This window comes from Helicoverpa armigera, chromosome 30, assembly GCF_030705265.1.
Source record: "Helicoverpa armigera isolate CAAS_96S chromosome 30, ASM3070526v1, whole genome shotgun sequence".
Taxonomy (NCBI): domain Eukaryota; kingdom Metazoa; phylum Arthropoda; class Insecta; order Lepidoptera; family Noctuidae; genus Helicoverpa; species Helicoverpa armigera.
The window spans coordinates 1295792-1323476 of NC_087149.1; the positions used below are offsets into that span (position 1 = coordinate 1295792).

At 35.7% G+C, this 27685-nt stretch overlaps 2 protein-coding genes across 8 annotated transcripts in view; one reads left to right on the plus strand and one right to left on the minus strand.

Annotated features, from left to right (window-relative positions):
- LOC110380537 (pantothenate kinase 3) overlaps positions 1–3525 on the plus strand; it is a 53929-nt gene extending 50404 nt beyond the window's left edge. For all 5 annotated transcript variants that reach the window (XM_064042936.1, XM_064042937.1, XM_064042934.1 and 2 more), the window contains one exon: positions 818–3525. In XM_064042936.1, the coding sequence (XP_063899006.1) occupies positions 818–908 (91 nt within the window). In that variant the 3' untranslated portion in view covers positions 909–3525. The remainder of the gene's footprint in view (positions 1–817) is intronic.
- A 3957-nt stretch (positions 3526–7482) lies between these two features.
- LOC110380545 (eukaryotic translation initiation factor 4 gamma 3) lies at positions 7483–27501 on the minus strand. Of its 3 annotated transcripts, none has more exons than XM_064042939.1 (21): positions 27341–27501; positions 24537–24790; positions 23628–23918; positions 22729–22862; positions 22002–22152; positions 21384–21556; positions 20299–20502; positions 19501–19647; positions 18871–18955; positions 17981–18203; positions 17158–17284; positions 16481–16654; positions 15766–15922; positions 15201–15275; positions 13970–14204; positions 12213–12399; positions 11506–11682; positions 10923–11084; positions 9961–10189; positions 9088–9189; positions 7483–8805 (listed from the first exon to the last, which is right to left on the minus strand). In XM_064042939.1, the coding sequence occupies exons 3-21, from the start codon at positions 23806–23808 to the stop codon at positions 8726–8728; spliced, it is 3003 nt and encodes a 1000-aa protein (XP_063899009.1). In that variant the 5' UTR covers positions 23809–23918; positions 24537–24790; positions 27341–27501; the 3' UTR covers positions 7483–8725. The 3 variants fall into 3 exon arrangements, with proteins under 3 accessions (XP_063899009.1, XP_063899008.1, XP_063899010.1); XM_064042938.1 differs by having other exon boundaries at positions 23628–23931; XM_064042940.1 differs by lacking the exons at positions 21384–21556; positions 22002–22152; positions 22729–22862; ... (1 more) ...; positions 24537–24790; positions 27341–27501 and adding an exon at positions 20964–21091.
- Between the last annotated feature and the right edge of the window lie 184 nt (positions 27502–27685).

A 27685-nucleotide genomic window follows, 5' to 3' on the forward strand; every position in this document is an offset into this window, starting at 1 on the left:
ATATATACCAAAATCAAAATTCGTTTATTCAAACTTGGCTGCAAAACAGCACTTTTCGAACGTCAGAAATTTACAAAAGACAGCCCCTAAAACGCCCACTCTTCACCACTTCCTATATGTTTTTGCTGGGAAGAAGTGGCGCAACAAACTCCCCAGCAACACATGTCTGTCTGTAGGTTAGAAGAAATATATGTCGGATTATATGCCAAAATATACTGTAAATAATTACAAAATATTCATTGTTTAGCTATGGGCTTTGAGTTCAACTACATTGGGGTTGACTTACTGGATATAGTAATAATATATTGAGGGTATGCTACAAGGAGCGATTGCTTATCTAACCTACTCAAACACTTACCAGGATAACCCAATACCCTTATGTAAGACTGTTTGTGAACTCCTCAACCTAGTTACCCGAGCAACACTTTAAATAAGACTGGTTGTCAGATTTGGCGTCTGACTACCTATAACGATTGCCAAGGATGTTCAAATGACTGCAGGGACATACTAATTTGTCGTGCCCTCCGAAGAACTGAAGAACTCGTCATGACAAGATAGTTACAAACTAACCAAACTGTTAACCTAAATAATAAGTCTTATCACACAATACTTTCTGGCATTTTAAATGTTTTATCTCACAAAAGCTGTCGAGTCACATTTTTGTGTAAGTCAACCACTACCGAGTGCAAGCGAGCTAGAAAACATCGCATATATGTTACTTTGCGCACACAAGTATGGCTCATCCGCCTGCTTGAGATAAAACATCTATCTATACTTAATCACGACTTAATACATAATTATACATATATTGTTTCAGTTATTTCGGCGCCGTAGGCTGTCTCTTACACCTAGACTCCCGCTCGCGTCGTCGCAAGGCCGCCGCGCCCGACGGAGCCGCACACAGCTGAGTACACACACAGACATACCGCACATACATACACACAAACTTACAAACAAACATGTTTATAGTTGCTGTTTGATTTAATGACTTTGTTCTATGAAATCAGACATTACTTTACATAAATCCAGGACATTAAATGTTAGGAAAAATATGTCAAAGGTCTTTTAGACCTTTGCAAGCACTTGTGAACGTCAAAAATATGAAAAAGTTTGTTTCTAGTTGCCCATTCCAAAAGTAGCTTCCTATAGACAAGAACGGGCAAGAAACTCCATGGTTACTCGTTAATTCCACGAGAAATGAATACTAAATATTTTTCCTAACATTAAATAAATGGATATTTATCACTCTAAAAGAACTTTTACACTAGCGGATTTTCCGCGCGACTCAATTTTTGTCGAGCAAGAAAAAGACAAACACAATCGTGTGTAGTGTGAAAATAGTCTTAGAAGTTGCTAAAAACATGATTGATTTTAACGGCCGATTTTTCAATAATCATCAGTTAACTTCTATCTGAGGAATAAATATGGCGGTTTGACATATTTTGTATACAAAAGCTGTCGATACGTCAAACATATTTTACAGATTATGAAAGTTATCTAGCGTTTGAAATATCGACCCTAACTGTGGATTCCAATAAGCTATCCATCCTTTGTTTGCGATTGAGGATTGAATTTCGACATAAGCTTCTTATAATTATGTCAAATTTCAATCTGTAATCGCTAACGTAGGATGGATTGCTTATTGAAATTCGCAGTTAAACAATTTAAACATGTATTGTAATGTGCGGTTTAAAGACGGAAAAGCGAAAAAAGTGTGTTTTTTTAAACATAAATTAAATGATAAAATCATATTATATTATTATAATTATTACCTAGAAAGCAGTTTTTATAGATATTTATTATTATTATTACTTATTTATATATATAAAATAGTACGTATATGATGGTTGTTTATATTTTTGCAAAGACTTGTTGTTACGGGAGGGATTATTTTGCAGCCCTTTAATTTATTTTTTGGTTCCTATAGAAAATCAGGTTTTCAAAAAATATAAGCGGTTTTACACTAGCGGATTTTTCAAATACCCTGTCGATGACATCTATATACTAATATATTAAAGAGGGGAACATTTTTTTGTTTGTACCTTAAAGGCTCCGAAACAATTGAGCCAAATTGAAAAATTCTTTCACTGTTGGAAAGCTACACTCTTCCCGAGTAACATAGGCTATATTTCATCCCGGTACGGGCAGTATTTCCCACGGGACGCGGGTGAAAACGACTAGTCGTTTAAACTGATTGTTGTTAGTATATGATGAATCGAGCGGGAATTCCGCTAGTGTGAAACTCGTTTTTAAAAACGCGCGACAAAATACACGCTGAAGCAATTTTAATTACAAAATTTTTGACTACGTTAATTTTTTCAGACAACTGTTTTTAAATTAATACCATTTTGAAATGACAATAAATATCATGTCTTTTTTTTAAATATCAGTGTTTTAGGATAATAGCATAAAAATACGGACAATCTTTTTCTAATGTTTTTTGTTTTTTTGTGTCACCAATTTCGTTGTTTTGCGAGTTAGCGAGCCCGACTCGCACTTGACCGAATGTTTTAGACTTTTGATATTGACTATCATTCCTATTAAGGCGCGTCTAAACGGGCTATTTTTGTGCTATATTAATTTATTTAGTGCCAATATTTTACAAGGAGCGACTGCCTATCTGACCTTCTCAACAACTCGGGCGGGCCGAAACACAGTCATTGGTGTCTAAAATATACTTAGAAAGTACAAACAAACTTAGAAAAGTTGCATTGGTACTTGCCTGACCTGGATTCGAAACCACACTCATACTTGAGAGGTTGGTTCTTTACCCACTAGGCCACCACAACTTTTTTTTTAGCAACAAATTGCATAGAAATATAGTCTGTCTAGACACGCCCTTAAAAAAACTAATTTTGTGGGCCTTAGATGCAAAAATTGAAAGAGAAAGAAATATGCTACGTGCCTTTCCCTCTAACATATTTCAATATAAAATGTAGATAAAATAAATATGTGTTAATAATATTGTTTCTTTGTGAACTCGTATCTCCCGAATTTTTGTCAGGCCGTTAGCTTCCTAATAGCATTTATTTAGTCATTTTTACCCTTAAATAGGTCTCGACCAACAAATGTAGACTTTTTTTGTTAAACACTTACTACAAAAACTTAAACATCTGTTGAATACTTGTCTAAAAAAGTACAAAACGCACCTTATTTCATTTAACGTCATAATCTGTCATTTTTTTATACAAGTGTTCAAAAGACGTTTAAAAGTTTATGTGGTACAGCGAATAAGGTTTAAAATGTATTGATTGTGAAAATATATTTGGACAGACTTGTAAACATTGCTTATAGAATATCTTCTTATTATACTAATATAATAAAGAGGAAACATTTTTTATCTGTTTTTACCCGGAGCTCCAAAATTACTGATTTGAAAAATTCTTTCACTGTTGGAAAGCTACACTCTTCCCGAGTAACATAGGCTATATTTTATCCCGGTACGCGCAGTAGTTCCCACGGGACGCGAGTGAAACCGCTCGTGAAAGCTAGTAATATATTTTGTAAGCAATGTTGCAAGTCTAATAAAGAGAAAAATCTACGGGCACAAATAATTTTGTGTATTTTCTTTTTGGGCCGATTTTTCAATCATCAGTTAACTTCTATCTGAGGAATAATAACTTCGAAACTTATTTTGCATATAAAAGTTATCGGGTGATTGAAGAATGGGTCCTAAATTATATTATTTTCTTTGTATGCAAGTGATTTTGTGTGAGTAGAAATTTTGCGTTTGACGCTTGGGTTGCTAGTATGAAAAATGTTTTATGTTACTTATTCAATATTTTTTTGTTCTGTTTACGAAAAAAAACATGCCTACATTTTTAGAAGATTATTAAAAATATGTTGAGAACACAAAATGTTTAGATTAATATTGTAAATTCGAATTCTTTTTCGTATCTTTTACAATCTTGTCTATGGTTTCAAGATGGCCGTTTCTAGTATGTAACTATTTATTATTTATTTTCAGTGACAACATATTATTTTATGTACATATATTTATCTAATAGTGGTTAGGAGTTTATTTAATTGTTTTTCAATGTTAATTTAATATATGTAATTATGTATTTTTAAATCAGTGGTGGGTATGACTTTTTTGTTAATTTGTAATAGAGCACAGATATTATTTAAAAATCGTCTTCTGTCGGTCATTGGTGTCCAAGATATATGTACTTAGAAAGTACATACAAACGTGTGCGTTCGCGCAGCGGAATGTTGTTGAATTTAAAGATTTTAATTATGCAGATAATTAGTGTAAGACGTCCTATAATTGTGTATGGTAAATAAAAATTTGTGTATGCAGCCATTGTGGAGAAATTCACCAAAAACAGATTCCGCTGGGCGAACGTTGGCGAACGTTGTCCTGGCGGAACTTTTTTTAATCCATAGACTTTAGAAGAAAAGAGATGTGTCCGAAAATTAGTGTGTATTTGTGTATAATTGATTATGTATGAATGAAATTAGTGCATGCATAAACTTCGGAGAAATTCAAGTTTCCGCTACGCGAACGTTTGGCCATTAGCTAGTTTTCATATAAAGCGCTTACATAGAGAGCTGTAGATTTTTACATACGTTGTTTTGAATTTGTTTATATTTGTTTAAAAAACAGATTTAGAAAAAGTCGTAGGGTTTAAAAGATAAAAATATAAACGTAAAATACACTTATTAGGTCTTAGTTCTTAAAGTATGCAGTTTGGGGTCTAGATTTTCACGTTTACACAAACCTTGTAAGTGTCTCCAACATGTTGCCAAGTATCAATGATGTTCCATTAGTAATTAAAAAGTTATAGGATATTTTAACATGAACAGATCACTGTTTACAAAGCAGTCGCATATCACGACGTTCTAAAGGAATTGCATGGTAAAATGTATGCCAATAATTAGTTTAATCATTCAACTATTCACTTGCAAAATTTCATGTCATTAAATTCAGTAATTAAAGAAAGACAATTAAAATATCGAAACCCTACATAATCCGACCAAGTTCGGATTGCTACCAAAAAGCGGCCGTGCCATATGTCTAAGCAACGTTCTTAACTTGGAAGGTTAGTATATTTATTAATATGGTACAGTTGCGTACACAAGCGTTAGGAAAAATAAAACAATTGCATTTCTTGAATGAAAATATTTTTAATAATAACGCCACTATCTACGACATTTTAGTTAAAATACGTAACGTTTATTAACGTTATTTTTAATCACGTAGTTAAGTAATTTATGTAAGTAATAATAATAAAAATATTTTTGTACACTCATATTTAAATAGAGAAGTACTTGTTAATTGAAGATTTATTTTTATCGTAGATAGTGGCATTATTATTAAAAAATGTTTATCAATCAAGACATACAATTGTTTTATTTTTCCTAACGCTTGTGTACGCAACTGTTCCATATTAATAAATACTAACCTTCCAAGTTAAGAACGTTGAGACATATGGCACGGCTGCTAGCAATCGAACTTGGTCGGATTATGTAGAGTTTCGATATTTTAATTGTCTTTCTTTAATTACTGAATTTAATGACATGAAATTTTGCAAGTGAATAGTTGAATGATTATTGGCATACATTTTACCATGCAATTCAGAACGTCGTGATATTCGACTGCTTTGTAAACAGTGATCTGTATAACTTTTAATTAACATCATGAGACACTTACTAAACGTGACCCCAAACTGCATACTTTAAGAACTAAGACCTAATAAGTGTATTTTACGTTTATATTTTAAACCCTACGATTTTTCTAAATCTGTTTATAAACAAATTATTAAAACAGCATGTAAATATGAAAACTAGCTTGCCTTCTTATGCGGAATCAATTCTTTGGCTCACAATGGCTGCATACATTTTATTTACCATACACAATTATAGGACGTCTTACACTAATTATCTGCATAATTAAAATCTTTAAATTCAACAACATTCCGCTGCGCGAACGCACACCATACAAACTTAGAAAAGTTGCATTGGTACTTGCCTGACTTGAAATCGAACCCACACTCATACTTGAGAAGTTGGTTCTTTACAAAAAAAAACTAGGAAATTAATGTATTTTTTAAATAATATGTGAGCTCTTTAAAGTTATTTTTGTGATATGATTATTAAAATTATGATTTTACGAATATTATCCTGGGTAGGAGGGGTAATATCATAGTTTTAGATACTTTTTGTTTGTGACAACATTTATTTCATAAATGGCAATTCCTTTATTGACAAAATCTCAAACTTTTCGGTTGCTAAAGCCAACTGACTAAGGGTGGGTTGCACCATTTAACTATGACGATAACCAAACCATAACCAGTCGTATGCTTGCCCAAATCGGCGATTTGACAACTGAAAATGGTTCGGTTATCGTTATAGTTAAATGATGCAACACACCGTTAATGTTAGATATACTTGTTGAACGTATGTATATCGTGAATTTTAAGACTCTAGAAAGCGCAAAAGAATCATATTTTTACACTAAATACATTTTATTTCATTTGCATTATTTGTATTTTGTAAAGAAAATGGTTGTTTATTGTCAAATATTGTTTTTAAATGTTACCTTAGTTGTCAAAACTGTCTTAAATTATGTTCTTATGTGACAAACGAGTAATACCTTTTGCTCTTGTCTTAAAAAAATTACAATGTTATAGATATTGATAATGTTTTGTCATACTCTATAAAAAGCTGGTAATTTATTGACCAAGTTGTTGTAATCTATAGGCCAATATCGGGGCGAAGCGTAATCCCAAAATTTGAGGGAACTTGTCACTTGACCCCAAGTTCACCGACACATCATCTCCCGAGCCTTTCCCCAACTATGTTGGGGTCGGCTTCCAGTTTAACCGGATGCAGCTGAGTACCAGTGTGCCACAAGGAGCGACTGCCTATCTGATCAACATGAGTCTTTTTTTTTTTCTTAAAACAATTGCTTACTTTGAAAGTTCGTAGAAAATAGTGGTTTTAAGAAAACTAACGTTTATTTTGTCGGTGAAATTGGTCTAAAAAATGACAAATTTGACAGTTCTACGTATTTCGAGGTTATGTTAAGCTTCCAAGGTTTTCTGCGGTCTACATTTTGTTTTTTTTTTAATATTTATTTTTACCATAATTTCACTGATCGCAGTATTTTAATATTAATTTTTTGAGTTTATGTTTTTAATGCGTGCGAGGAGTAGAAAATATATTAAGGGCTGATGAATATTTTATATGATTAGAAATAAATATATGATATTATAGTTTTTGTGTTTCATTTTTTGGTAAGGTGCTAGCCTTTTCCTAACTATGTTAAGGTCGGCTTCCAGTCTAACCGGATGCAGCCGAGTGTCAGTATTTTACAAAGAGCGACTGTCTATCTGACCTCTTTAACCCAGTTACCCGGGCAACCCAATACCCCTTGATAAGACTGGTTGTCAAACTTACTGGCTTCTGACTACCCGTAACGACTGCCAAAGAATTTGCATTGCATATCCACCCAGTGGAGAGGAACAAACAAAAAGACAATTTTAACGAAAATATGGTTTATTTTATTTCCTTCACATATTTACATTTCTTTATACACCTACCTAATCTTATATTACAGCTTAAGACTAATAAAACGCATCAAAAAGCGCAAAAGTACTTCCCGTACCGGATAAAATATAATCTAAGAATTTTTCATATCTGTTAGGTGCATGATAAAAGAAATATTACCTCGAGCCTGTTGAAAGATCATTAAGTAAATGAAAACTTACAAAAATATACATTAAAATCTTTTATCAAATTTAACTTGGGCCAAAAAGAACAAAACTGGATAATGAAATCGAGCGACAACGCGAATAAAAATTTGTAGAAGTCTTAACGAAGCAATTTCAAAATTATTTTACTTGTTAACGTACAAAATAAGGTTATTTAACTGGTAACAGTAAACTATGTAAATAAAGATCAATCATTCTAATTTCCTTCATTGATTAAGTATCATCATTAAGGATACCCTCGAGTTTGAATAAACATAGTAAATGAAAAAAGTAATTAGTCCGCCTTTTAGATAACCCTAAAATAATGGACACGATTTTATTTTTTTCTCTCACAAACAAATAACAACGAAGATACTAACACGATAGAATTTTGTGTTACGTCACTTCCAAGTACAAATTTTACATACACGTGACATTTCGAGCCCCGACTCCCAATCTTCAATGCCTCATATCTTAGTGAATTTTTAATATTAAAAAAAATGCATGTCCAATATTTTTTTAAACGGACGAAGCCAAAAGTGGCTATTTTATTAACTAAAGCAATAGTAATATATGTTTTAAGTAAATAATTACACCCTTAATCCATATAATGACAGGTTACCTTATAAACAGGAGTACATTTCTAAAGAGTGACTTTAATATACTCCATTGAGTAAGCACTAAACTAAAGATAAACAAATCTTGATAAACCATTTTATTTCAAAACTCAGTTTAAAAATAAAATTTTATGTACATGCAATAAAAAACAATAACTTAATCAATTAAAATCTATACAAGTATATAAAGAAAAAAATCATGTTAGTTACACTACTTATAACTCAAAAATGGCTGGACCGATTAAGCTGAAAATTAGTTGTGACGTAGCTTAGAAGTTAGAGAAGTACATAGGATAATTTTTGTCACCATCCGACTACGGGAAGTAGTAATATCGAGACACGGGTGAAACCGCGAGCGGAAGCTAGTATTATTATATAAAAAAATGGTTTATTTAGTATATATTGCTGGGATTTTCAGTCGTCGCCGCTTGAGTCTTCGCTGTCGGCTTCCTCGATGTTCGTGAAGAAGGAAGTCAAAGCCTTTAGCATCACACCTGGAAAACAAAACGATATTAACATCTCTATAATAATAATGGACGTCCTAGCCGATTGTCGGTCACGGCGACTGTTCTCATATGAGGAGATCAGCCAACTGCGCAGGACATATTATAGTGCACGCACATTTGCTTGGACACAGGTGCATTCAGTATTCCTTCACTCTCATAGCGCGATGGGACGACAATCCGACACCACCGGAGAGAGATCACAAGCACGATCGACATTAAGGGTCCGTTCAGACCGACAGGCTCCTAATTTAAATAAATAAATTAAAATACCTTTTCCTTCCGGTTCCTTCTCCGACTCTTCCCATGCGATAAACCCGTCTAATGATATAATATATTGTTCGTGCAGATATTGGAATATCTCTAATGTTAATCCTGTAACAAATAATACATATTAATCTATACTAATATTATAAATCTGAAGAGTTTGTTTGTTTGTTTGAACGCGCTAATCTCCGGAACTACTGGTCCGATTTGAACAATCATTTCGGTGTTAAATAGCCCATTTATCGAGGAAGGCTATAGGCTACTTTTTATCCGGGTTCGTGCAGAGGTTCCCACGGGATGTGGGTGAAACCGCTGGCAGAAGCTAGTACAGTACAAAGAGGCTGGTTTGTTTCTAATTTTGTATGTACTTTCTAAGTATATCTTAGACACAAATGACTGTTTCGGATGGCACGTTAAACTGTAGGTCCCGGCTGTCATTGAACATTCTTGGCAGGCGTTAAGGGCAATCAGAAGCCAGTAAGTCTGACAACCAGTCAACAAAATTCAAACATGTTATTGTTATTTGTATCTTCGTTGTTATTTGTATGTCAAAGAAAATTAAAAATATGTGTCCATTATGTTATCTTAACAACGGACTAATTACTTTTTTTCATTCGTCGAGCCTGTTATAATATGGTTTTAGTTCAGAAAGAAATATATATTTTTTTATAAAGATGAAGTCAAGTGAATTCAAAGTAGGCTAAAAATCAGCACTTTTTGATGAAGGTCAAATTTACAAAAGACCCCAAAAACCACTTCCTATATGTTTTTGCTGGAACGAACTCCTCAGCAACACAATTCTGTCTGTATGGTTTAAAGAACCGTTAATTTACAAAATATTATATACAAAATTATAAAATAATATTATTTTAAACATACCTTGAGGATGTTCCAACCTATGTATAAGATGTTGTATGCCAAACAGACAGCTAGCTTCCCTCGCCTGCTTGCTTTCACCAAACTCGTTGATAAGGCTTGCATACTTAGTCATGCGCTCCTGGTTAAACTGTGGGCCTTCGCCCTCGGCCCCGGAGAGGGCATACTCGCATATAGCTTGGATTAGGGCTCGGATAAACCAGTCCTCGTTGGCTGTGTTGCCGAATTTATCCTAGAAAAAAATATTAAATATTCTATTATTTACTTCACATACTTTATGCATTCTTAAACATGTTTACCTGATGAAGTTATCGCTAGAGTAAAATAATTGTAAACAGTAACTAAATATTTAGATTTTTTATATTTTTAATAGCTTTAAAATGAGTTGAGTAATCAAAAATAAAAATTACCCAAGTTCTGTATTTACATATGGACTCGTTAATGTTACAAATTTTATCAATGTACGTTGATAAGTAATACAGATATTTTTGTTGGAAGATTATTTTTTTTTTTCACCCTCAAAAACACGACATTGTTGGCCAAAAAATTGTTTGAGACAAGCCAATTTGGGCTGTCAGCGCCTTAAAGAGAAAATAGGGATTAAAAGTAGGCCCAGTAACATAGTAGGTATACAGCCATCAAGTGAGTTCTAAGAAACAGATTTTTTTTTAATTCTCAAATAGAAAACCTTCCATTGCCAATGTCTATCTAACTTATTTGAAAACAAAATTTTTAAAAAATATTTATTAATATTAGTATTTTTTTTTATTTTGTGACTATTCTGATTTAGATGCAGAAAGTGTTGAATTAGTTCTAATATGTAATCGTACTGACTGTTACAGTATTTATTTTTTATATTTCAAATAATTTCCTGTGTCTCTTGACTTGTCACTCAATAAAATTGTATCTTCACAAGAACATCGTATTTTCAATTAAAACTATTTTACAACAGAAAGATGTCTTACCTGAATCCATCCTTTGATGCATTGGCAGTCCTCATCAGATTTCATTAACTGTATGAGTTTGCTCTGAGTTTCAGCTGGCGATAAGATTTCCTTCGTATCCTCGCTGACCTTGGAGTCTCCTTCCAAGAATTGGAACTTATTGTCTTCCAACCATGTTGACACCTGAATTTTGAAATCCAGATATATTATTATGATGATGATGATCGGCCACGGCGGCTCTTCTCATATAAGGAGATCAGCCAGCTGCGCAGGACATATTATAGTGCACGAGGTGCAGACACAGGTGCACTCACTATTCCTTCACTCTCATAGCGCGATGGGACGACAAGCCGACTCCACCGGAGAGAGATCACGAGCACCACCGACATTTACAAATTATTATATCATTAAATATAATAAATAGGAAACATTATTATTGTATCCCAAAAGACTCCAAAACTACTGAACAGATTTGAAAAATTCTTTCACTGTTGGAAAGCTACACTCTTCCCGAGTAACATAGGCTATATTTTATCCCGATACAGGCAGTAGTTCCCACAGGACGCGGGTAAAAGGCTATTCCCAAATATTTGAAGACACTTACAAGGTTTTCATCCATCCATTGCTTCACTTGAAGACCAGACTCTTGCCATTTACTGGTAACGAAAGAAGGTCCCATACTTTCCTTCAAATCCCTTACAATGGCTTTCAAGAACAGATGTCCATGGTTCGCTGCAATTATGCTTTCAGAGACTTTGAATAGCTGGCCAAATGTGATATGCTGGAAATGGAAAATATTATTTATTAATATTATATCAAATGTCTTCAATAGATATTCAATCTTATAACAATAGTGGAAAGTTAATGTTTGATTGGTAAAATTTGCCAGATTCGAGTAGGCTGTACATATCATAATTTGCTGAGCCTTTTCCCAACTATGTTGGGGTCGGCTTCCAGTCTAACCGGATGCAGCTGAGTACCAGTGTGCCACAAGGAGCAACTGCCTAGTAGGCTGAAAATCAGCACATTTTGAACGTCAAATTTACAAAAGACAGCCCCCAAAACGCCCGCCCTTCACCACTTCCTATGTGTTTTTGCTGGGAAGAAGAAGTGGTGGAACAAAGTGATGATGATAGTTTTATACATCCCTTTTTTTAACGACGTCAAAAATCATCAAATGCCCTTCTCCCGCTGTGGGTTACGCGCGGTGAGGGAGTGTCAGACTCTTACTGACTAAACACCGTCGTGTTCCGTCGTAGGCCTTTTCTGTGCCGCGGTATCTCTTTCGAAATGAAAAAAAATTATACATACCTTATTTTCAATATGAGGTGCAATAATTTTTCCCAAATTATCGTATAACATGGGTATATCAATATACAGGTCTGGAGCGAATTCTAGCATATCTTTGATGCCTGATACGAAATTGTCGGCAGATATTGTGTTCGATGTCACTAAGTTGAGCAGTGCCTTTGAGATGAGGCCGATTTCTTTAGCTGGTCTGAAATAAACGAAAAAAGGGATTAAGTATAGGTGGTTATAGATAAGCATAATATATGATACTATTGGTACGTAGCGGCCCGCGGTACGTGGTTAGTGCTAGGTGCTTCGCTACGTATAAAGTCCACCATTTTGTTACAAAAATTGTGAAAAATGAACAATTGTTTTTGTAGTGGACAGAAATAAATATAATGTTATGTATGAAATGTTTGCAATAATTTGAAAAAACTATTATACAAGTACAGTTTTGAAGTTGTACAGAAGAATATGAATATTGAAACATCAAATTTTTTACAATAGATAAGACAGCCTTACTTATAAAAATCATCTAATCATTTTCTAGGCATCATTTTAACTAATTACTACTTAAAGCCTTAAGTAGTGATTAAATATTATTAAATAAGATCCCTACTAATATTAGGGTATAATTTAGGCGGTCACCAAAAATATTTTTAAGACTCTAAGCTGAGGCACCAAATAAAATAAATAACTCCAAAAAAAATAAATTGACTTTATTAAAAGGGCACTAAAGTATATAATGTTATGATCCAAAAAAAACAAAATAACATCAGAAAAATCGCAAATCTCGCACAAATATTATTTTGGGTTCCCAAAATGGATTAATGGTCACCAAATTCTATCCAACTAAAAGATTAATATTACTACCAAAAATCAAAGTTAGTGACGAAAACGAACCGCTGCAAAACCGACTCCACGTAGTCCTGTCTGCCCTACCCCTAGAGTGCAATTCAAAACCGCGTAGGCGCGGAGGGGCGAGGCGGCCTGCGAGCTGAGGCGCAGGTAGTTTGAGGGCTCGCCGCTGCGGCTGAGGCTGGCCGGCGGAAGCCGAAGCTGCGGTGGTGAGCGTGAAAACCATCTGCGACGATAAGCTCGCATGGGACCGCCGGAGCCCCGCAGCGCCGGAGTCGTGACAGAAGCCATGCTTGCTGCATGTTGCGTGCTTACATTTTAAACGCACTGAGTTACACACAAATTCATTTAACAATATATAAGCGACGTACGTTTGGGAACCCTAGTATATTAATTGGTATTTGGGAAATATTCTAGCGATCGTTAGCTTTTTTAGTCTAACAAAAATGACCAAATTAGGAGCCATGGTATTACATAATTGGTAACATCTAAGTAGTGACAATATATAATATTTGGTCTAAAGTGTATTTTAAAGGCGTCCATATATTTTTTTAGTAGTCAATAATACGAAAAAATGGTTTTATCTAATAATATTTTTGGAAACGTTATTTGGTGACCATTTATCCATTTTGGTAACCGTTTAGAATTTTTTTGGTAGTAAAATAGGTACTTTTTTGGGTGGTGTTTAAACACAAGCCCTAATATTATATTATGTCTGTCTGTTACGCTTTCACGTCTAAACCACTGAACTGATTTTAATGAAATTTGGTACAGAGATAGAGTTGACCTTGAGAAAGAACATAGGATAGTTTTTACCCCAGACTTTTGAAGAATTGAATTTTGAAGAAGCTAGTAGAATAGTAATAGTTAACTTACTTCTAGCTAGCTAATAGAAGTAGAATAGTACATAGTTAACTTACTTCTCCACAGCAATATTAAGTATCTCCCCGACCACAGCAGCATGATACTTCACCGGGTACAACTCCTTGACATCGGCTGCCATCTCCTCATGGTCCGAGTTAATGATGCACTGGTCCAGCATGGACTTGACTGCCTTGCTCTTGTCTTCGGGGAGAGGTTCCTGGGTGATGGGGGCTGGAGCTGGTGGGGCAGCTCGGGTGGTGGAGTTTGAACGGCTGTTGCTTTCTGTTGTGTCTGGGTAGATAGATAAATTTGTAATATAATAGGTGTGATGACTTGCGCAAGGCGGCTGGCAGGAGCTGGATGCGAGAAGCCGAAAATCGATCTCAGTGGCGTGCACTTGTAGAGGCCTATGTCCAGCAGTGGACTGCGATAAGCTGGTGATGATGATGATAACAGGGTTAAAATATAGTGACTCTATTGAAGGAGTTTCGTTTTATTTATTTAATTCTTCGTAGCTGATGATTAGATGGCGCTGACCTAGGTACGTGAATGCAAGGAACGGAACGTCATATCAACGTCATGTAATTTTCAATGTCACATTCTTGGGGAACAAATAATATGTGTCGCATACTTTATAACAATAGGCTAGTTTCCTAAAAAATAATAATTAGTCCGTCTTGTAGATTGTCCAAAATTAAGCGATACGTATTTTTTCTTTTTTAAATTGGATCAGTACTTGTTAAGATATAGCATGTTAAAGTTGAGTGTGACGTCACAAGTTGCTACAATTTTCAGGACACTGTGACGTAAAAGGCCCCCACTCCTAATTTTTGAAGTGTATTATCTTTGTCATTTTATGTTTAATTAAAAAAAGAAAAAATAGGTACGTATCCAATATTTTTTGATTATCTAAAAAGCGGACTAAATATTATTTCATTATTTCGACCCTGGACACTATCCTATTGGCAAAAATATTGAATATGTATTTTTTATTTTAACAAAACAATCAATATTTACTCATTATATAATGTCACAACACAATGCCTATAAAATTTGTACTCAAAAGTGACGTAACAGAAAATTTTATCGTGTTTGTAACTCCGTTGTTATTTGTTTGTGGGAGAAAAGATAGAAGAAAATACTATCAACGTGTCCATTACTTTAGGGTTATCTAAAAGACGGACTAATTACTTTTGTTCATTTTTTTCATGCCTGTTGCAATTTAATTGCCCGTCAAATAAATATTAATAAGCAGTAATTGAGTCAAATATTAATTTGTGAACTTACTTGAGTCTCTGGAGCTGAATGTAGACCTTTCTATCGACGCTCCCTTAGAGTATTTAGGTGTCAAGTCCTTGTTTTCTGAAAACAACAAAATACAATATTTAGAAGGAGGAGAAACTATACTCCATTTGAGTAGGCACTTAACTAAAAGTAACTTTTTACACAAATACATCATAAACAAATAAACTGTTGATTAAAAATAGCTGCGCAGGCAGGACATATAGTTCACACATGTATGTATGTATGTACAAAATGTTTATATTATATGAAACAGCTGTATTTACCAACATCTGCAGCATTTCGATTTTGTAATTCGAGTCAATGTTTAACCCACCTTGAACTATCCAATAGAATCCTTATAATGCTACCTCCATTAAAAATTAGAACGGGACAAAACGCTGAAAAGGCACCTCCTCTATCCTCATCTGCCTAGCCTTTTTCCAACCATATTGGTGTCAGATAGGCAGTCTCTCCTTGTGGCACACTGGTACTCAGCTACATCCGGTTAGACTGGAAGCCGACCCCAACATAATTGGGAAGAGATCCGGGAGATGATGATGTAACTGACCTCTAAGAGTAGCGGGATCAGCCTGCACGTTCTCCAGCACGCTGTACATGTTCTTGCTGATGCTGATCATGGAGTTGGAGCTGGGAGACGCACTCTTCGCGCTGGAGCCGAAGTTCCACGCCGACATGTGGGGGGCTAGCTTTATGTTCGTTAAGTTCTGAAAGCAAAGATTGATGGTGTAAGAATTATAATCTTATGATGATCAAAGTAAAAGGCAATTGTTTTTATTTCATATAGACCTATTACAGGTGCTTAAGAAATGTCAAGCTAGTTGCGAAGTTCCCAAAAGTTAGTCGCATGGAGAAGAGCCGGCAAGAAACTCCAAAACGACATTGAAAAAAGTCGTGGTGGCCTAGTGGGCAAAGAGCCAACCTCTCGAGTGTAAGAGCGTGGGTTTGATCCCAGGCCAGGCAAGTATCAATGCAACTTTTCTAAGTTTGTATGTACTTTCTAAGTATAATCTTAGACACCAATGACTGTGTTTCGGATGGCACGTTAAACTGTAGGCCCCGGCTGTCATTGAACATCCTTGGCAGTCATTACGGGTAGTCAGAAGCTAGTAAGTCTGGCAATAACTAGGTTGTCCGGGTAACTGGGTTGAGGACATCAGATAGGGCAGTCGCTCCTTGTGGCACACTGGTACACAGCTACATCCGGTTAGACTGGAAGCCGACCCCAACATAGTTGGGAAAAGGCTCGGGAGATAATAACATACCTTTTGTCCTACAGCCTTCAATTTATTAGTATCGACAGGATAGTTGGTAGTCCTGGGCGACTTCCATGCGTTGTCGTTGAAGGCAGCGTTGGTGTTCTTGCGGCGGCTGTCTGAACGCTTGCCTCGGCCGCCGTCGTCGCGACGGAACCCGCCGCCCGGACTCGCGTTCATTAACTGGAAATGTGAAGTAGATTATTTATACAAGACAGAAATTATAAAAACTTGTACTATAATAGACCAGGGTCGCTACTTTCTTACATTTTTGAAAAAAAAAAAAAAACAATACAATGTCAATCATCAATCATATTTCCCATCTTTTGTAATAAACCCATTATTACAAAAGATGGGAAATATGATAAAAATTGAAGGAAAAATAAATTACGGATTAATTATACATTATTAGCTAATTATTATATTATGAGGAGGGATGAATCTTTAAGAGTAATAAATGGTTTCTCTTGATTTCCGGCAAAACTACGAGTCCTATGGAAAAAATTAAATGGCAAAGTTGTAGGTAATAAAAAGAGAACTTTATATAAAGATTTTTTTTATATAACCTCAAAATGTTGGTGAAAAATTGAAATTAGTTTTTGGATAATTTATTTTTATCTTAAAAAAAAATCTCTGAAATTTGGTAAACATTCCAAATATACTGTAATTTATTATTACAAATGTACCTCTATATGCCGCTGCTGCTGTTCAGCCTCTTTCTGTATCTGGTCCATGGTCTTCGGCTGCGAGTCGATCACGCTCTTCGCCACCCAGCGGCGCTTCCTCAGCTCAATCACATCTTGTATCATGAACCTGGGTGAACAAATATAATATTGTTACAGCTTAGGTCTGTATAAAGAACTAAATTGATTTATTGAAAGTATAAGTAATTGATAAAGTTAAAAACCATACAAGAGCGCATTGGGCCAAACTTATGGATCAAAAGCAAGGGGGGTACAATTTAAAAATTTGGGAGCGATTATTTCCGAAAATATTAATAATATTAAATAAAAAAATATGCTGTAACCCCCTATTCACTTTTAAATACACACTATTCAAAAATATATCACAGAACATAATAGGTTTGGAACGCAAAATATTATATCCAAATAAAATATTATTCTTTTAACTTTTTATTTTACCCCTTTGTGGGTTGATCAAAATACAGAGGTACATATTGGTACCAAATTTCTCAATATTCAGCTCTCGTGTATTAACGGTCACTGAGATTAACCGCGGACGGACTTACAAACAGAGATAGCGAAACTATAAAGGTGCCCAGTTTACTACGGAGCCATAAAAAGAAGTAATTTTCTTATATACTGGTAATAAAATTGCGCTCAGAAACTAAGTTTTAATTGCTGGATTGAATTAACTTTTTATTATTTTCAAATTCACTACTCATTTAGAACTATTCACTACTTAACACTTTTGTCCAATTACCCTTTTAACTGATATCTTAAAACTATTACATACCTAATTTATACAATAAAAGTTTAGAAAACTTACCTCACCCTGCTGCTAATCTTATTACTCTTTTTATCAACAATTTCCTGCATTTTCTTAAACACATTATCGAGTTGTCCTTTCACCTCGTTCTCGACCTGCTCTCCGATAGTCGTGAGGAGTTTACAAAGACATTCCAGTTTCTCTTCCTCGACCTTATCTATGAGGTACTTCATACAGTAGAGCATGATTTTAGATGTCAACATTTTTAATTTGTACAGTTCACCTGTAAAAAATTAAATAGCAATGTAATTTCAATAGTATTCACATAAAAAAAAATAGTTAAAAAAAATCTAAAATAAACACGCTAGTCATGAATTGTCATCAGAACTCAGAGCGTGTGCAAAATTTCATCCTAATCGAAGACCGGGAAGTGGGTCAAATTAAGATTCCAAGATTTTCTTACATACATAGTTACAAGTGAAGCTAATATAAGCGTGTTAAGGATATAAATTGGCACGGTAAAAATCCTGAACTTTAAAACTAGTTAAAATATATTTTTTTTAACGTCGCATTAGCTAAATACTGTAAGTGAAGAAACTGATTTATTGAAAGGCCAAGCACAAGTAGTTTGACTGTTCAATTTTATAATTAAGAATTAATCAATTTTTATTACGGAAAGTTATCTATTGTGTTATCTATCTATGAATTAGTTATAATAAAGTCATGCAAAATATAAATGTTTCGCTAATTCGCTGATGCAGGTGGGTAAATTATTAAGCATACTGATTAAAACCCCCGAAAAAAATAATTGCTACCGACTTCACCGAATTTCCGAGAAATCGATTAACAAACAAAAAATAAATAGAGACGACTTGAGAACATCCTGCTTTTGTTAAAGTCGGCTAACAAATACAACCATGGTTAAAGTAATATGCAGAAGGTGGACTTACCAATGAATCTGACATTGCCGACAGATCTCATCCTCACTCGCCTGTTCTCTTCATCGATCATCAGAGCAAGCTCCTTCTTCTTGGTCTGTAACATATATTAATATTATCATGTTTACTTTCTATGTAAAGCACTTAGTATAGAACAAAATATAATTTAATTTAACACGACCACATTTTATCATTCGGTAGGCATTCACCCTACTAATATTATAAATGTGAAAGTTTGTGAGAGTGTATGGATGTGTGTTTGTTATTATTTCACGCAAAAACAGCTGGATCGATCAGGTAACACATTGGCTACTTTTTATCAACACACAACGATGGTGAAGCCGCGGGCGGAAGCTAGTAGGTTTGTATATTTTATCCTGGTACGGGCAGTAGTTTTCACAGGAGGCGGATGAAACCGAGAGAAAATCGGGAAAGAGTGTAGCTATCCAAAACAGTGAAATATACATATTTTCAAACCGGCTCAGTAATTTCCAAGCCGTTACAAAGAGACAAAAAAAAATGTTTCCTTTTTATTGCATAAGTATAGACAAGCTTTTTCTTGCCATCATTAACGACTACTGTGAACAACTTCGCGCATCTGGATAAATATAGACAATATAAGTATAAACCATATTAACTTACAGGATCAGTACAAGCCGCCAATTCACTTTCTAACTTCGCAATCTGCTCATCCACTTCGTGTGTCTCGAATTGTTTCTGACACTTAGTGATAATGAGAGCGCGGAAATTAACACATTGGTCGGGTGTACTCGGGTTATCCGCAGGGACCTGAAAAAATAAAAAGTAATTTATTCAAAGTAGGCTGAAAATCAGGACTTTTAGAAGGTCAAGTTCGCTAAAGACAGCCCCCAAAACGCCCATTCTTTACCACTTCCTGTGTTATTGCTGGAAAGAAGAAGTGGCGCAACAAACTCCCCAGCAACACATTTGAATATACATATTTACAGATTAGCATATCAATAGCATCTAATAGCATCAGTGGATGGGTGACCATCTTGTCATAATGAGTTCTTCAGAGTTTCGGAAAGCACGATAAACTGTTGGTGCCGGCTGTCATTTGAACAGCTTTGGCAGTCGTTATTCGGGGGAGGGTGCTCGGGTAACTGGGCTTAGGAGGTCAGATAGGCAGACACTCCTTGTAAAATTAGCACCATAGAAGTAATGTCGAATTCCTATCTCTAGTAAGCAAATCAACAGATAGATACAATATTGGGGATCGTAATAATACCACAGGTTTTTACATTCCTGTCGGGATAGCGGGATTTTTCGCGAGAGTTACCGCGGTGCTGGTACATGGCGGGCTTAAGAAGGAACATGGTGAGTTTACTCAGTAAGAGTCTGACACTCCCGAGCGCTGCACCCACAGCGGGAGCCGTCATTTAATAATTTGCCTACAAAAAAAAAGTTCTTAGTTCTTACCTTCAACACCGACAACTTATTACACATAGCAGCATAAGCCTCAGAAAAGTTCGGCTCATCGATAGCCTTCTCGAACACCAGATCTATGACTCCTTCTAGCCGCTTCTGATTATTGATCTCCAAGGTTTTGACTCGTTCTAGAAGAGTGTCAAACTTCTGTGGGGTTAGCTTGTTCAGTATGCCTCGGAATTTCTTGTAGAGCTCCTGTAAATATAAAATTGTGGATGTAAGAATATGAAAAAGAGTTAATTCCGTCGTATTATAGAGGTCAAAAGGGAGTCAAAGCAAGATAACAAAATCCGCAAATTGATAAATTCCCTAGGAAAGTTATATGCCTTCGAAGTTTCGTAGGATTCTAAATGGGGGATAAACTGATTTATTTTTGTTGTATTTAAATTTTATTTATCTCCTTTTTTAGCCTCTTTTCGGACATGACAGTATTTTCTTTGCGTGTCCGTTTGCCAGGTGCAAACAAAGCATTAGATATTTAAAAAACCTGTTAAATACAATATAATATTAAACTGAAATTGTGTCACACGTGGACTATTCAAATTAGGTTTTTATTTTCTGTATATGGTGCCTATGTTTGCGGCTATATACCAATAATCACGGTCATATTAGAAACTTTAGGTTTTTATTATTTTCCGGTGGCAGGTATATCTCACCTGAGTCCTAGCCTCTTCCTCATCAGCCGTCTCCTTGCGGAACCTGGTGGGTTTCCATGCAGAATCCACCTTGTTCAGCTTGACTTCCTCCCTCAGAGACTGCTCCCATGATGATGATGATGATAGAGGTATGATATCTCACCTGAGTCCTAGCCTCTTCCTCATCGGCAGTTTCCTTGCGGAACCTGGTGGGTTTCCATGCGGAGTCCACGTCGTTCAGCTTGACTTCCTCACTCAGAGACTGCTCACATGATGATGATAGAGGTATGATATCTCACCTGAGTCCTAGCCTCTTCCCCATCGGCAGTCTCCTTGCGGAACCTGGTGGGTTTCCATGAGCAGTCCACCTCGTTCAGCTTGACTTCCTCTCTCAGGGTCTGCTCACATGATGATGATGATGATAGAGGTATGATATCTCACCTGAGTCCTAGCCTCTTCCTCATCAGCCGTCTCCTTGCGGAACCTGGTGGGTTTCCATGCGGAATCCACCTCGTTCAGCTTGACTTCCTCTCTTAATGATAGGGAGACGCGGATGACTGGTTTGTGAGGACTGCTGACGCTCTGGCTTGGACCTAGCTTGACGCTGCCTCTGCCTGTGTAAAGAAAATGCAAACATTAGTCGTGATAATTTTAAAGTTAAAATTATGAGGGCTTTTCTCTTTTTAAAAGAATAAAAATTATTTTCCTAGCTGATGCCTAGATGGCGCTGATTTTGGTTACGTTACTGCAGGGATGGAGTCATAACATTTTGAGGTTTTATAACAAAACATATAGAATGGAATGTCGTTTATTTCTATGTATTTGTGATTAAAATAGAAAATAAATATGGAATAAAAGGTGAAAAGAAGTCGATCACATTCAAGAGAAATTTGTGACTTTTTGTGCCATAACACAGATTATAAAGGGCTCGACGCAATGTTTTTAGCAAGGTCCCAGTAACGTTAGTACAAGGCTATCTATAGAATTCTCGTAAACAACAATTTCTTCTCAAAAGGAAAGCCTCCAATAATCATTTAAATATAGCAAGCCGTATATTACCAGTAGGTGCTTTCCTCGAATCCTTCTTAGCATCTCGAGGAGTGTTACCTCGGGAGCCCATACCAGGGCTCTTGGCAAACGAAGGGAACAGGGAATCATTGATCGGTCTCGAAATGGGTGTGAACGGCTGCGGGTCCTGCATCGGGGTGGTCTGAAAAATAAAAACACAGATTAAAACATGTATCTATGGGGTGACTAATAATAAGTGATCAATACTTGAATATCTGATTCTATTTATGATTACCAAAATCAAAGAAACTTTTTATTTGTGTCATTAGCAACAGCCGTTTCAAATTTTGGACTTTGTGTTTGTTTATTTTGCTATTGTGTAACATTCTTTCTAGCCATGTCGACTTTCACACAATCGCCGTCATGGCATATGACGATTAGTTTTGATATAGTTTATCTGTTACCGGTGCTGCTTTCAAACTTCCTCTTCTATTTTTTAACATATGCATCTCAGGCGCATTTGAACATCTTCAGCATTTGTTAGGGGTAGTCAGAAGCCAGTGAGTCTGATTACCATTCTTACCAAGCAGTATTAGGTAACTAATAACTGGGTTGGAAACGTAAGACAGACAGTCGCCTCTTGTGGCACACTGGTACTCAGCTGCATCCGGTTAGACTGAAAGCCGACCCCAACATAGTTGGGAAAAGGCTTGGGAGATGATGACTTTGATGCATACAGGACAGCAAAAAACATCATTAAATAGAATTGTATACTTACTCTGATAAGATGGCAGTTTTCCAAAGTAGAAATATTGCTGGGCTTGTTCTTAGAAAGTGGATCATCCTTTATTTGTTTGAGTAAACTAATATCATAGTACTTCTTGCCTCCAGTGTTCAGCGGAGACCATTGATCTGAAAGTTATAGTTAATTTTAGTATACATAGATTAGGTAATAATAATAATGGCGTCCAAGGCCCATTTCGGTCACAGCGGCTGTTCTCGTATAAGGAGATCAGTCGGCTGCGCAGGACATGTTATAGTGCACGAGCATTTGCTTGGACACAGGTGCACTCACTATTCCTTCACTCTCATAGCGCGATGGGACGACAATCTGACACCACCGGAGAGATAGAGAAGTTGGGTACACAGGGGGTGATTTATTAAGTACCGTTAAGTACCGTACACGTGAAAGAAAATGAATCGCAAATTTGAAAATATTAATGGACCCTAAAAATAATGAGATTCGTTACGATAACGTACTTTATGAATGGCCCCTAATGGATCAGAGATAATTGTACTATATATGTACATACAATACTATAGTCTTTTCTTTTTCGTCTCAATCCATCCTAAGGTTGTCTTAGTGATAAGGCTCGCCATTATGTCACCTACTATTATTAGTTTTAACATCAAAACTATAAGAATTAATGTATCTAACATGGTATGTCTATCTATCTACTCTATATATAATTACTAGCTTCTGCCAGCGGTTTCACCCGCATCCCGTGGGAACTACTTCCCGTACCGGTATAATAAGTAGCCTATAGCCTTCCTCGATAAATGGGCTATCTAACACTGAAAGAAATTTTCAAATCGGACCAGTAGTTCCTGAGATTAGCGCGTTCAAACAAACAAACTCTTCAGCTTTATAATATTAGTATAGATAAGTGAACATACCTTCGCTGTACTTGTATTTAGGCACAGAAGCAGCTGGTGCTGCCTCACTCTCCGCAGCATCTTCCGGCACCGGGTTCGGTGCAGCCACTTCTTCACCGGGCTGCGATTCCTCACTTTCTACGTTAACTACATTATCAGTCTTATCTCCACCGTTCTCATACGACTCGGCTTCCTTAGCCATTTTGTCTTCGGACACTTTATTAGAATTCTTTAAAACTGTTTCATTTTGATTAATGTCTTCGATATCAGTCTCTGTCTTTGTGATTTCAGTTGTGTTCCCGTTGTCAGGATCTAATGGAGAAAACTAAAATATTGAGGATATAGATTCAATTATTTGTTTCTTTGTAGTATTTCTTATACATAGTAGGGTGTTGTTTGAAAATCTTCAACATCAACATTCATTTTAAAAACCATTTCAACATCTTTGGCAGGCATTACGGGTAAACAGCAGAAGTTACCATAAACAGGTAGGTAAACTGGGAGAAAACCACTAAGGCGTTAAGTCCACCATTGTACAAATCGTGCAGAAAGTATTAAAAAAAAATAATAATGGGTCAGGTAACTGGGTTGAGGAGGTCAGATAGGCAGTCGCTCCTTGTGGCTCACAGGTACTCAGCTGCATTCAGTTAGACTGACAGTCAACCCCAACATAGTTGGAAAAGGCTCAGTAGATGATGAATAAATCGAGGCTTGGATGCAGGATGCATTACTACTGTCATGCATATGCACATGCAGCTTTGGCCCGAGCGATTGAGTATAAGTTCGGGTGCATGGCAACAATTTTTTTATGCATATGCAAGAGGGCAGGAGCATGAGACTTTTGCTGGCATATGCATATGCATGAGAGTAGTAAAAAAGAAAGAATATATATGTAAGAATCTAACCCATAAAATATTGAATAATACAAACCTGTGGTGTTATAACATTAATATCTTTCATTATTATTTCAGGTTGACTAGACACTTGATATATTCTGAGTTAATAACTTGCTTGTTTTAAGTAAATAACTTGGGCTTCTTCACTTGATCGTTTTTTAACCCTTGGACAGCTTTTAGGCAACCTTTTCAATGCTAGCAGATAGTATGGCAGTGGGCAGTAGTTTCTATAAAGAGCTCACTTGTGGTTGGTTCCGAGTTGAATGCTACAACAGCAGGTTTCAGCGTCTAAAGAAAAAAAGTACTTTATTTATTTATTTAAAACTGTATGTACACAGTTACACATGGCTGTCAAGGCTGTCATTGATCATCCTTGGCAGTTGTTACGGGTAGTCAGAAGCCAGTAAGTGTGACACCAGTCTAACCAAGGGGTATTGGGTTGCCCAAGTAACTAGGTTGAGGGGGTCAGATGAGGCAGTCGCTCCTTGTAAAGCACTGGTACTCAGCTGCATCTGGTTAGACTGGAAGCTGAACCCAACATAGTTGGGGAAAAAGGCTCAGAGGATGATGTACACAGTTACACACAGGCAAGAAGAAACGAATAGTACAAAGGCACAGCTTATTTCATATGAAATCTCTTTCAGCAGGCAAGTTTTGGGAGAGTTAGAATAAAATAGATATACAGATAGACTGTGTAAAAAGAAAAGAAGATATAACCAACATATAATATTACTAGGTATATTCAAATGATTTATTTAAAGTAAATTGAAAATCAGCACTATTTGAAGGTCAAATTTACAAAAGACAGCCCCCAAAATGCCCGCCCTTCACCACTTCCTACGTGTATTGCTGGGAAGAAGAAGTGGTGGAACAAATTCCCCAGCAACACATGTCTGTCTGTATGGTTTGAAGAACTGCTTATGTACAAAATGTTAAAAACATTATTAAACAAAATTGTATAGGTAAAATTACTATATGGTTACTTGTTTCTTTGCTTGCACATATTTCCATCGACATAGGTAGATGAGTAGGCATTAAACTATAGGTAAACTATCTTGATAGGTATTATGACTTATAATAAAATATGGCTAAAAATACAATAAAAAACAATTATTTAATCAATAGAAACATTATTTTCAGCAGTAATTTATCTATTTAATATGTATTTGTGAAAAAATCCTATCAATACTGTTTATAAAGCAGCATCTTCTTAACTATCCACTCAAGCGTTCGCGTGCGACACCTGTCAATGCCTTGTACGTTCACGCGCTCGATCTGTGTTGAACCGCGTCGAGCGCGCCATGCCGTTACCGATTTAAAGTGTATTTTCTAGCAAACTATTGCAGCTATAGCAAAGTAAAATATACCAGTATAAAGCTGAATTATTAAGGAATCAAAATATGTACTAATTAAACTACAGAAATCAATCACAAATGCATAAAAAAAAGTTGAACTTAACAGAACGGGCTAAATTCAAGTAAAATATTTGTTTTAACAAGTTTTAACTAAACGTTATTTAACTTTTTTCATTGATTTATACTCATTATTAAACTAGATTAAATAAGCTTTTTTTTGATATTAATATTATATACTTGGAATGAACAGTGTAGCACATTAAACCAAAACAAACAAGGCATTCCCGCAGCAATCTGTTATCGCCTCGGATGACGAAATGACGAATAAAACGTTAAATCCTAACTATTTCCGTTTCTTTTTTCCGCATAATTTTTTTATACGTTAATTATGACCTATTCTCTTAATTACAAGAAGAATTTTATTAAAATATAGAATATTTCACACAAAACCTTAACGAAAAACTGGCACACAAAGGCAGTTTTCGCATGTCGACTTTATTTAAATGTAAAGACAACCTATCAAATTTTGGATTGATAGCACTTATGAATATTTTGAAAGAATGAATCTTGAGGATTACTTCAATATATAACACTAATACAGTAGGATGATAAATAAATGAATACTTAAATTTTAAATGCAAAGTTCCTAAACACTTCACAAAACTTGACACACAGTTTGTAAACAATTATTTTTTATATTTTTGCTGTACCTGGCATACTGTTTTACCGACCCATAGATGCGTTATTTAATACAGATCCATCTAGTGTAACATTCGTAAAGCTCTTTGAAACTTGTCATAGATAAAAATTCGTTTAAAGTGAACAAGTCAAAGAGGCTGCTATAGTCGCCCGGACGCTTAACGCCAAAAATTTTTGGGCGACTATAGTCGCCCGGACGCTTGAGTGGCTATAAACTGAAATAATCGCTGTGAATAATGAAATTGGATATGGATTAATTATATAATTCATATTTTTTTGATAAGTAAATACTTTAATAGAACTACCATATTTTATTTCCATTCTATGAAGGTACACATACACAATTTATAGGTTGTGTGTCCCATCAAAGGAAACTTGATATTTTTCTTAACTTATAGGTTGTTTTAAGATTTGGTCTCAAGAAACTTAATAATTTTCATAAATTGTACAGGTTTAAGAACATATGATCGTGTAATGACCAAAATCGTAGTTGTCAACCTCTTTTGACGAAACCATACTGGTATTAAATAATCTGGTCGTAAATTACTATAATCGGGTATCACGGTCAAGTTTCGACAAGATCACCCGAATAAACATAGGTTTTTACTTAGTAATCTAGTTTTTTCACACTACAGTTACGAACGGGGATAATATTGGCTCGATTCCATACGGGCTGTTAGTAATATTACTATCCTAGGTCTAGAAAACCCACATGGAAAACGGCTAACTTCAATCTCTACATGTGCGGTTAGGAACGGAGGAATGGCGAGATATAGGTACTTACTGCGACTCGCAACTCGCTTATTTCACTGTACACTGCACGTTTTTATTGTTCTGAGGGTTTTGAAAGTTTTTAGTAAGAGTTTTTGAATACGCGTGACGCACTCAATGAATGACCGATGACGTTCGGTCGCGGACTGGTTTTTGGCACTTGGCAGCTGGCAGCGGAAAAAGGTAGGGATGGACAGTTATGATAGGGATGCGGCTAATTTCGATGTTTACCGGTTTTAGTAAGGAAACTAAACGCAACTTGAATACAGAGAAAGTATGTTCCTTAGATTGAAAATCTGTTGTCTATACTAATATAATAAAGAGGAAACATTTTTTTTTGTTTGTTTTGACCTTCTTC